Source organism: Pimephales promelas, chromosome 23 (assembly GCF_988280905.1).
Source record: "Pimephales promelas chromosome 23, fPimPro1.hap1.1, whole genome shotgun sequence".
Classification (NCBI taxonomy): Eukaryota; Metazoa; Chordata; class Actinopteri; order Cypriniformes; family Leuciscidae; genus Pimephales; species Pimephales promelas.
This window is the reverse complement of record NC_142791.1, coordinates 17754409-17766502: the sequence shown is the minus strand read 5'-3', so window position 1 is coordinate 17766502 and position 12094 is coordinate 17754409. Positions and strand designations below refer to the sequence as shown.

At 39.7% G+C, this 12094-nt stretch overlaps 1 protein-coding gene across 16 annotated transcripts in view; it reads left to right on the top strand.

Annotated features, from left to right (window-relative positions):
• The window catches only part of ppip5k2 (diphosphoinositol pentakisphosphate kinase 2), a 61662-nt gene that overhangs the window by 48557 nt on the left and 1011 nt on the right, over positions 1-12094 (top strand). For 8 of the 16 annotated variants that reach the window (XM_089126469.1, XM_089126472.1, XM_089126478.1 and 5 more), the window contains 4 exons: positions 6938-7000; positions 7739-7759; positions 9012-9155; positions 9243-9356. In XM_089126469.1, the coding sequence (XP_088982595.1) occupies positions 6938-7000; positions 7739-7759; positions 9012-9155; positions 9243-9356 (342 nt within the window). The remainder of the gene's footprint in view (positions 1-6937; positions 7001-7738; positions 7760-9011; positions 9156-9242; positions 9357-12094) is intronic. The other 8 variants (XM_089126475.1, XM_089126484.1, XM_089126482.1 and 5 more) reach the window with 3 other exon arrangements.

Sequence of the window (12094 nt, the reverse complement as noted above, 5' to 3'; positions counted from 1 at the left end):
TCTCGTCCTGTGTAACGCAAAGCTGTATGTTGAATTCATCTCACCAGAATCCCTGCGCTGTTAGCAAATAATGTAATTTATTTATTAATTCACCTTAATGTAGCTCATATACTACTGTAAACACATCTGTTTTTTTTGCAGTCAGTCCATACAACTTATTGTACGTTCATAAGGATGGTCTCCTGTTTTCTTAGCTTTCCCTTCAGTAGCTACACCACAGATTTACATGTAACTTACATGATCATTATTTTCACTGCAAACAAGAATTACAATAACACACATTTCTTTAAACCCTTGTGCATCAATATTAAGAGTTACTCTAAGGTCCTTAGAGAACAAAAACTTGTTTTTTCTATTGGTACGTGTGTTTGAATATATACAGTGGGGCCAAAAAGTATTTAGTCAGCCACTGATTGTGCAAGTTCTCCTACTTAGAATAAAGAGAGAGGTCTGTAATTTTCATCATAGGTACACTTCAACTATGAGAGACAAAATGAGAAAAGAAAATCCAGGAAATCACATTGTAGGATTTTTAAAGAATTTATTTGTAAATTATGGTGGAAAATAAGTATTTGGTCAATAACAAAAGTTCAACACAATACTTTGTAACATAAACTTAGTTGGCAATGACAGAAGTCAAATATTTCCTGTAAGTCTTCACCAGGTTTGCACACACTGTAGCTGGTATTTTGGCCCATTCCTCCATGCAAGTCTCCTCTAGAGCTGTGACGTTTCGGGGATGTCCCTGGGCAACATGGACTTCACAAATTTTCTATGGGGTTGAGGACTGGAGACTGGCTATGCCACTCCAGGACCTTGAGATGCTTTTTACGGAGCCGCTCCTTCGTTGCCCGGGCGGTGTGTTTGGGATCATTGTCATGCTGGAAGATCCAGCCACGTTTCATCTTCAAGGCTCTCACTGATGGTAGGAGGTTTTGGCTTAAAATCTCATGATACATGGCTCCGTAGATCAGTTTTCCTGTCCCCTTTGCAGAAAACAGCCCCAAAGCATGATGTTTCCTCCACCATTCTTCACAGTAGATATGGTGTTCATGGGATGCAACTCTCCATTCTTCTTCCTCCAAACATGACGAGTTGAGTTTTTACCAAAAAGTTCTATTTTGGTTTCATCTGCCACATGATATTCTCCCAATCCTCTTCTGGATCATCCATATGCTCTCTGGCAAACTTCCGACGGGCCTGGACATGTACTGGCTTAAGCAGGGGGACACACCTGGCACTGCAGGATTTGAGTCCCTCTCGGTGTAGTGTGTTACTTCTTGTAGCCTTTGATATTTTGGTCCCAGCTCTCTGCAGGTCATTCATCAGGTCCCTCTGTGTATTTATGGGACTTTTGCTCACTGTTTTTATGATCATTTTGACCCCACGGGATGAGATCTTGCGTGGAGCCCCAGGTCGAGAGAGATTATCAGTGGTCTTGTATGTCTTCCATTTTCTTACACTTGCTCCCACAGTTGATTTTTTTCACACCAAGCCTAATGTAGATTCACTCTTCCCAGCCTGGTGCAGGTCTACAATTTTCTTCCTGGTGTCCTTCGACAGCTCTTTGGTCTTGCCGTGGTTGAGTTTGGAGTGTGACAGTTTGAGGCTGTGGACAGGTGTCTTTTATACAGTTCACTGTTTCAAACTGGTGCCAATAATACAGGTAACGAGTGGAGGACAGAAGAGCTTCTTAAAGAAGAAGTTACAGGTGTGTGAGAGCCAGAAATCTTCCTGGTTTGTGGGTGACCAAATACTTATTTTCCACCATAATTTACAAATAAATTCTTTAAAAATCCTACAATGTGATTTCCTGGATTTCTTTTCTCATTTTTCTCTCATAGTTGAAGTGTACCTATGATGAAAATTACAGACCTCTCTCATCATTCTAAGTAGGAGAACTTGCACAATCAGTGGCTGACTAAATTCTTTTTGGCCCCACTTTGGTTTTATCTGTGCAGAGGTAAAGGAAAGGGAAAGAAGACAATTGGGAGATTGTTGAAGTAAACAAAAAGTAAGGGGAATTTGTGTATTTCCCCTTATCCTGCACAGTGCACACACACCTGCACGATATGGCGCTTTTCCACTGCATAGTACGGTACGGTTCGGCTCAGTACGGTTCGACTCACCACGGAACAGTTCGGCTCGCTTCGCGTTTCCACTGCGTGGTACGACTCGACTCGGTACGGATCGGTTCGGTTCGCTTAGCTCGGTTGCTTTTCCACTGCAGTAGTACCCCTTCAAAGTGTGTGGGACTGATTTTTATTTGCGCGCGCCTCTACTGCCATGACATCATCTTAAAAGCGCCACATTTTCAAACCCACAACACAGGAACAATGGAGACTATCGAGGAGATGGTGTTCCTGATTCTCGGTATGTGGTTGTTTTTAACTGCTAGACGGAAAAATGTGTTTAAAATGAGGCTGATGGCAGCAAAACAAAATACTGCTAAAAAAGTGTCTCGTGTCGCAAATCCAATGACGCTAGTAGTGACGCTGGTAGTGACGATTCTGTCTGACCAATCAGTGATCTGCAGTGTTTCACGTCACATTTTAGTACCGTTACGGTACGCTTGGAACCTCAACAGACCAGGTCCCATTTAAAGCGACCCGAAGCGAACCGTACTGTACCGTACCATGCAGTGGAAAAGCACCACAAGTGAGCCGAACCGAACCGTACCGTACTATGCAGTGGAAAAGCGCCAATAGTAGCCAAACCTTGTTTCTTTGTATACAGACATAACTAAAACAAAGCCTTGGGGCAAATCTTGGAAGCTAGAAATTTCCCAGCAAGCCCCACAGCTCTGTATTAAAATAACTATTGCAGTTGGAGTAAGGCAATAATGTGCTTTTCAACGCAGATTTATATTAGTGTTAACTTCTAAAGAAATATTGAGCAAGCAAATCCTGTATAGCTTTTAATTAGTTAACCTATTTTGGTAAAATGATTAATTCCTCATACAATTATATAGGATTATGGAATCGGTTAATGGTTCTGTTAACATATCCAGCCAACTTGTAGTGTCAGTAACAACTGTTCAACGAAAGTTTTAAGTCCATTTATCATGCAACAACTGACTTTGTAGCTATTATTTGAGGAGAATTATAACTCAGCATATGTTTTGATGACCTATTATGTTGTTTTTCATATTTGGTTCCCATAAAAAAATTTTTTTTACATTATTTATTTAAGATTCCACGGCTAATTAGCGTTGTAGATCATGAAGTTCATGCAGTTGCAGTGCTAAAGAAAGTGTAGCGTCATCACGAGTTAACCCTAGAATGCATAACCTGTACCGAGAGACGGCCTCCTGTCTTTATCTGTCAGTGCAAGGAAATCATTGAAGAATTTCAGCAATGTTCAGTTGTCCTATATACCATAACCAAATTCAGTTCAATATAATTACTTGTGACAAATGTGTATTTATGTAAGATTATAATTTATTAGCAGCGTTTCCCTAATATTTGGCTGATCCTTGCAGACATGCGAGTTGAGTTGTTTTTCTGAAACTAATAAGATGAAGAACTGGTAAACTTGTGTAAATCTGAATAAGTGCAGTGGATGTGTTGTAGTCTTGTGTCCATTAACTGTAGGAAGGTTTGTGGAGACTTGTTGCATGGCCAGTAAACAGAGCCTTGAGAGTAAAGACGGGTGAGCTTTGGGCCAATGAGAAGTCCTGATGCTGAGGTCATCCTTATCTAATGCCACTGGCTGTGGTTGTGTGCTAGTCCAAGATTTAATCACTGAGGAATACTGACCAACCAATGTATAGTGAGTCATAATGCCATATGAAAATCCTACGGGTCATTTTGAGACCCTTTACAAAGGCTTGGGGTAGTGATTAAAAAAAAGGGATTTTATTTGAACAAAATATTCCCAAAAGTGGTGCGTCTCTTGGAACAGCATTGCACATTTTTGAAAGTCTCTATTATCTGACACAGTCTATCTTCTGACTAGCTGATCATCTGAGTGTGGAGATTCATGACGGCTCTGTCGGGTCGTTTAACCCCCCGTATGCATTCTAGGGTTAATAGTGTTGTTGCGTCCCAATTCGCCTACTTATACTACGCCTTTTGTGAAAAAAAAGTACACACTTTTGAGTGTGTAGCAAAAGAGTAGGCAAGCTTTGGGACATACTACTTCGTCATCTTTAACGGACAGCTCTGTCGCGTGCATCCTGTCACCATAAACTGCTCTGTCAATCATCTTGTCAGAGTTAAAATACTCCATTCAATTTAATTTAATTTCTTACCTTTTCGGAGAGAAATGTTGTTGCACGTTCACCTGCCAGTCGTGAGTCTTTCATGCGGAGACTCTTCTCAAATGTGTTTGCAATTTGAATATAACACCGTGTCCTAACTACATGCGACGCGATGCCGCGACACGCGATAAAAGGTATCTTTTCCATGTTAATCAGAGTTTTTGTCCTAACCAGACGCGACGGTAACACGCGAAGTTTCTAATTTAAAAACGGTTCCTATTTCTGCGACGTCGCGTTCATCTCACACAGAGATCCACACAGAGATCTTATTGGATGGAAGTTCTGCGTTTCATGAATATTTAATCATCAAACATGGACGACGAGGAACTGATTGTCGAAGTTAGGTAGAACCAAGGCATTAGGTCACTGTGCCACAAGCTATAACGGATAATTTACCTCCGATTTTGAAAGCATATAATATAGCGTGCAATGCAAACATACAACTGTACTTCATAACAAAAGTAGTCAATGAGTATATTTTGTTAATTTTTTGATTTTCAATAATGTTATTTCTTGATTTGATTATGTCCTTACCCATTTCCAATGCGAGTGTGGGCCAGCAGTGTGCTTTCACAGAGAGACTCCGCCCACACGCTGTTCTGAATGGCTGTGATTTTTGATTGATGTGTGGCATCTAACAGTCGCGTTGCGTCTAGTGTGGACAGACACATTTGCTGTCGTTGGAATTTTATCGCGTCGCGTAGTTAGGACACGGTGTAAGGATGCATTTAAAAGTTAAAGGACAAGTTCGGTATTTTATAATTAAAGCCCTGTTTTATGATCGTTTCTGATGAAATAGAATCATTAAGATTGTTTTTTAGACAAATGCTGCTGTCCTGAGAATTTTCGGATTCTGTGGTAGCACCCCACACCTCTTCAATGGTAGCATAGATGCACAGGAACAGTCCTTCATAAAACGCATAAAACTTTAGTTTACAAAGACGTGAAACTCACAGAGTGGTCTGGGGTGTTTACTGATATACTCACACAAAAATCACTGCAAAAGATGCTTTCCAACATAGACCTATTTTTTCGAACGCCTCACAACCGTACATTCTTCCGTTGAGAGCTTGAATAATTGACACTCCAGCCCAGTTGGTGGCGATAATGCACCTTTGCCAATTGCAAGCAAACCACTTGTAGCCTACGATTCCGCGACTGCATAAGACTACAGAAAGAATACAAACAACCCCATTTCCGTTTCCGGCGGTGGAGTAATACCGTACATCACAGAACATACAATACAAGTCACGCCCCGTTTACACGATGGGAAACCGCAGATATTTCTCTGCGTTTTGCCCTCTCATTTACACGAAAACGTCTTTTTTATCACTGAAAACGATTAGTTCTAAAAACTCCGGCCAAAGTGGAGAGTTCCTGAAACGGCGGTTATGTGTTGTCGTGTGAACTGGGAGAAACGGCGTTTTAGGTTCTCTCTTGTCGTTTCTGAGGATTCTGATTGGCTTGAATGGCTTTATCCTTAACCCCTACACTGCCGCCAATAGGTTTGGCATAGCTATGATGGCGCTCGACGGCGTATTTATGTGGGTGTGTAAACGGTGTTATTTTTGAAAACGAAGAGGGGGAAAATATTCGTTTTGCTAAATACCCGGCTTTGTGTAAACGTGGCCTCAATGGAGTTGTACAAAAACTACGATAAAACCTGTTGGAAAGCATCTTTTGCAGCGATTTTTGTGAGCATAGAAACTCGGTGAGTTTCACGTCTTTGTAAACTAAAGAATTGATCGTTTTGTGGTGAACAATTCATACATCCAAGTCGATCCACACAAAAAAATTTTTGGCTTTGTAAAATTTAATCAAATTTTGAAAATACCCCTCCCCTCTGCATTGGAAGACCTTGCCCGATGATGTAGGCTTCACGGTTTGGGTGTGTCCCTAACATCCATAACCACGCCCCTCCAACTGACAGCTGCTGTGTGTTTGCGAGCGCTGAACGCGCATTGATCGACAGCGTGTGTAAACTTGCGTCATCCTCCATTTCAGAATGAAACACCCATTTTTCTAGATCCAATCAGGTGCTAGTTGGAAAAAAAGCCACACCCACTATTTCGCCTCATTTAGTATTCCGTTTCTCTCGGAAATACGTCACAACACTGGAGAAAAGTCGTTTGCAACTTCCGGTTCACGGGGACTTTAAACCCCTCTGGCAGCCTACACACCCGCCGGACGTGCGCGTCCTCCATGTCTGTAGTTGTTTAACACTTTTCACTCGTGTTTGTAGTTCTAACCGAATCCTTGTACAACGCGCGATGAGTTGTGGGCAATATCACCCATTAGAGTGTGCATCGATCTGCACTTCGGACCTGACCGAATATAGTAGACCATCCGGGTCTCTTTGAAACACTCATTTCAACATACTACGGTTAGGGACGTACTAATTCTATTTTTAAATACTTTTTAGGACGGATAGTATGCGAATTGGGATGCAGCATGTGTGTTTGCTTGAACAGAAAGGAAACGAAGGCTTAATTTTTTTTTAACGTTTTATTGTTGTTGTTTAATCCCCATCCCTATGGCTGTCCAGACACTAAACACAAGCACTCCTCTGCTTCACTTCTGCGTCTCTCCTGCATGACTCCTGTCTTCTTCAGCCTTTCTTTAACCCTCTCTCTGTTAGCTCTTATAATTTCAGGTACCTGTTTTTCTCTTTCTCAGAAGCTACGCGTGGCTCTGCTGTTAAAAGATTTTCTATCTCATTTGCGCGACACCCAACCAATGGTATGTTTGCTTTTGTTAATTCCCAGTCACGTTTTCCCCTCACATTCAGTTTTTGATGTCTTGAGTTTTAGAGTTCCTCCTTCAAGCGCAGGATAGGGCTCAAGGAATCAGACATTATAAAGGAGTAGATACTCATCATGTATGTGTGATCAACAGTCTAGTCTCCTCTGGACGCTGATCTCATTACATGGATTTTAAAAAAAAATCGCTGTCATTTACATAAATGACAATAAATGAATATTTTGCTGTTACCTATTTTTAATTATTTGTTTGTTTGTTTGTGGTTGAATGAACTAGTTCTTCGAAACTGATAAACTGAACCGTTGACAGTTTTCAAGTGAAAAGAATGCGCTGCTCTTTGGCCTAAATGAAGAATATTTATTTAATATATTACACTTTATTTTAACCTGTTTAAATGTCTCTGCATATTTTAGCTTGACTAACGTTTACATTTTTTTCTGTTTTTTTTTTTTTCACTTGCAAATTCTATAGCAAAAATCCAACTTTATCATCCAACAGAGTGGCATACTTAAAAATATATATATATATATATTATTATTATTATTTTAAATGATTGGCTAAAATGTAAAGCATATTGTGCATAATGCTGCATTGCAGTGTTTTATAAGTTGCTAACATCCAAGATGATGCTTTTGGACGTTTAGAAAATTGCCCATTATTAGCATATCATTTTTATTGTTTGTTTTTTCTTTTAATCTGCTTTTCTAAATGGGTCAGTGTTTTCCAGTATGTTCAGTGGTAAGTGTTAATCATACTTAATATACACATTCTATTCTGTCTAATTAGTGTTTGTTGTTTGGCTCTAGTTCCCGATTCTGTGTAGCAAAAGTCTGATCTAGACTATAGACCTTAGTTTTTGACCCTTAGCGAAGTTCAGTCTCACTTAGATCTATCCTGTAAGTCAGAATTATATTGTATTTTTATGTTTCTTTATGTACCCACAAGAAAATGAGCTTTTGGTTTATTCATTCCGTTCGCAGAAGGAAAAGTAACACGCATCGCATATGCTCTTTTGTATTTTTTTATATTATCCCATCTTGCATTTAGTCTTATTCTAGGTACATCACCAAACCTACTCATTTGAACATTGCCTAATAATAGTTTCCTTATACTGTTATGTGATTGGCTCCTTCACTCATTCACTTCTTTAGATGCCTTTTTTATTATTGTCAAAAGGTATTGAAACTTTTTTTTGTTTTTTAGTAAATCAATCTATGTTAAGTGTGGACAGCACATGTACTCTAAATTGAATCAGTTCTATCGTTAAATTCAAATAAATTGAGTCCCATTTGAAGCCAATGTAAAATGCCAATGAAGGCACACTATAGTCGCACATTCTATATGAATATATAAATGTTGCGTTGCTTGGCAACCGTAAACAGTCGAATGAACTATATTACTTGACAGAAGAATTGGTTATTCTGATTTTTGAATTTTGATAAATGTTACTATTTATGGACCATGTGTCTTCTAGAACTGTTTCTGCCGTTGGATAAAAGCAATAAACCATGAGAGGCTGTGTGTTACAGTGGTTTTACCGTGGTTAATAACACCTCCAATTACTGTAATGCATGGCCTCTTGTTGCTTAGTGCTTTTATTAAAAGACACCTGAAGTTTATATTCAGGCATCTTGTGCCAAATTGCATGAATTGAATAAATCAAATCATAATCATGTTGTTCCACTAGTTTCATTTGAGAAAAACAATTATAAGGTAGGTCGATTGTCATTTCTGCTTCATAAAACCATCTTGGCTGAGTGATGTTTTTGGTAGATTTTGAAGGTATTGTGAGCTGTTCTTTGTGTGACCCATCTGCCTCCATCTTGCCCACCTCAAACTCACGTTTGACGGTGTTGTTGCTTGTCATTTAGAGGAAATGGAACGCCATATCTCTGCCATTTCTCCAAGTTGTTTAGTTATAGTTCATGCTATGTGAGTTCTAGCCGTTTTTTGTTTTCTTCAGATTCTGATGTTGTATATTTCATTGAAGGTTTTGAGTTGTATTCCATGGTTCCTTCAATCTGTCCATTGGAGACCCTCCATAATTCCCTGTCTCTCAAACAAGTGGACGACTTCCTCGCCTCCATAGCCATATCCAATGACCCAGTCCTGGAAATGTCTCCGTCCTCGCCAGGTACGGTCAGAACAACACGCCTCGGCTGCCACTGTGTCATGGTTACTGTACATTAGTTTAAACCTGTTTATTTGTTCTAACCCTCAGCTCTGCCCTCAAAGAAGGCTCCTTTGAACACTTACACTCCAGCTAAAGTTTTGCCCTGTCCATTCACACAATCCCTTGGCAAGAAGACGTGCTCACCGGAGAAGAGTGCATCAGGCATGTTACATTTACTGTATAGAAGCAAAACCAGTAGAACCTAGCTTTGTATTTACAAGTGCTTCATATATAGTGAGGGCTCCAGACTAACACTAGAGCGACTTAGGCCCTGTCCACACTACTGTGTTTTCATTCAAAAACGAGACCTTTTGCACCTTTTACGTTTGCACCTCGCTTCCAGACTAAAACAGAAAAAAAACGAAGACAGAAATTTATAAACGCTGAAATTTTACACCGGCACGCGCAAGCCCAGTGTTGGTGAATGGTCATGTGATGATCCGCATTTACAGTCGTTTTAATGTGGCTGAGATCAATTCTAATACGCAGATAAAACGCTGGTGTGGACGGAGATCGTATTCGTTTTAATTCTCTCTTTTTAAACGAAAACGCAGTAGTGTGGACGGGGCCTAACACTAGAGAACACTAGTAGCACTGGAGGGTTTTTAATCAAAGTTCAGTCAAGCATAAAACTACTATTGTTTTGCATTCATAAGTGCAGTTACTAATAATATTGCATGTTTGTTTATTGTAAATTTGACAGTAAAGCACTGAACGGAATTGAGATGCAGATAAAATCAACTTTCATTTTAATTTAATATTCTACTATATTCTTATTAAATGTACCATTGTTCATCTATAGTATAATAGTGAACTGACTGGCAGCTTCAGGGGTTATAAAAGAAGCGCTCTTTACTAGTTTTCTGTGTAATTTAGTCACAAATGGAAGAAATTTTTTTTTTGTTTTCATGAGAATTTGTGACTTCCTACATTTTTCCATATATTATTAGGGAGTGGAAATGGCTAATAAGTCAAATAAATGCTCCTCTGCCGACATGTAGTGGTTATAGTGGTAGTCTCTTGTGGTTATAGTGGTATGTCTTTAAAAAAAAAGTGTTTGTGCTTTTAATCAACTTTTAATTTCGCAAATCATCACATTAAAAACAACACTAAAAATGGATCATATTTAGAGCTTTGAGAGTGCTTGAATTTCACTCTTACAAAGTCAACGAACCGTGAGATAAATATAAAACCATAGACTGTAAAAAAATATGGACGTAGTATCCTTGACGTCACCCGTAGGTTTCTGAAGAGCGTTTTTGAAGCCTAAAGTGGGCGGGCCGGCTGTCGCCATCTTGGCAGCGTGTCAACTCTCGTCACTACCGGATCAATTAAAATGGGCAAAGAGGCGGGACATGGGTGGAGCTGAGGTACTAATGATATGCTACTGCCCTCATGCTGAAGAGACAGCTGATTGAAGAAGTAAAGCCAATAGTTAAAGTTCATGTTTTTGCCCTTCGAAATATTATAATAGTAAAGACGTAACTAAAAGTGAGACTCTTTACTTTACTTTTTTTTTATCAACTTCATTAATCTCACAAGGGGCAATTAGTTCCGAGCATGTATACAACAGTAATGTTACATAACACAGATCACACACATTTCTCACAACATACAGTCAACTATGTGTATCGTGATGCATTATTATTCTGCTAGTTAAAAATGTATTACCATGCAGTCAGTTACAATATTGTTCTAAGCTTGTGCGTGTGACAGTGATTCATGCACATACTGTACATGTCAGTCAGCAGAGCATCTCACGTCAAGTTCGTAAAGAGCTTTACTCAGTCCATTTTACAATCTGATTTTGGCCGCCTCTCAGTTTCTCAGATGGGTCAAACCAAAGATATTACCTCAGAAGTTCAAGTAAATTCACTAGAAATCTGCGCTCATTCAATTGCATGGACGGAGAGAAAACACTGAAATTGTCAGACATCCATTAGTGCATGCGAGGGAAACAACTGGAAATACGTCGCTGTTCTCTCCATACTCGACAACGACAGAGTCCAACGGCGTGCACGGGCGAAGGTGTATAATACATGTATTAAATTGTATGAAATAATCCCGGAAAAAAGCACAAACACAGCTGAGGGTGACGCTAAAATCAGACAGCAGACAAACGACTAGCAGTGACAGCAGCGGCAATCCACCTGTCACTCAAGTGGCCACGCCCTTAATTATGCAGAACTTTAAGGCTTAAATAATTTAAACAGATGAGTTGTAAAAAAATTCACCCCCCTCACAGTCGTCATGAAGGGCAAAATTAGCAATATAGACCAAAACAACTATTTGCCACCAGGCTGTAAACATGTTTTTTTCTGCTGTGAAGTTAGACATTTTAACTTGAGGGAGATACAGATTTGACTCGCTTTTGCAGCCAGCCTCAAGAGGCCACTCGATGAATTGCAGTTTAATTCACTTCCGTGTTGGCTTCAAGAGAGAAACGGGGAGGTTGCCGCTATGCTATGCTATATAAAACACTCTACTATTTCTGCCACAATACCATGTTTACAGTTACGACATTAAATCCATGGTAAATGTTGATGATTTGTGGATTGAAAAGCCTTCTTTAACTTGTTCATTCATGGCACAGTGTTTTTCCTGGTTTCCACATCAGTGCTGTTTGATCTGATATCTGTGTTTATAATGCTTCCTACTAGATCTCGCAGTCATTAATACTGCAGTGAATCCAAACGCTTTCTCACTGCGCTGTGTAGTAACGGTGTCATGTGATGCGAGTAAACCTGATCTGAGCTGCACTGCTCTCTCAATCATTGCCAGCTTTTATCACTTGGACAACGTGGTTGGCACTAGTGCGACCTCTTACTAAATGTAGTCACCAGCAGGAACAAAGTCTGCTTGCAGTCTGGAGCCCTGACAGTTTATTTAATGCATAGTGT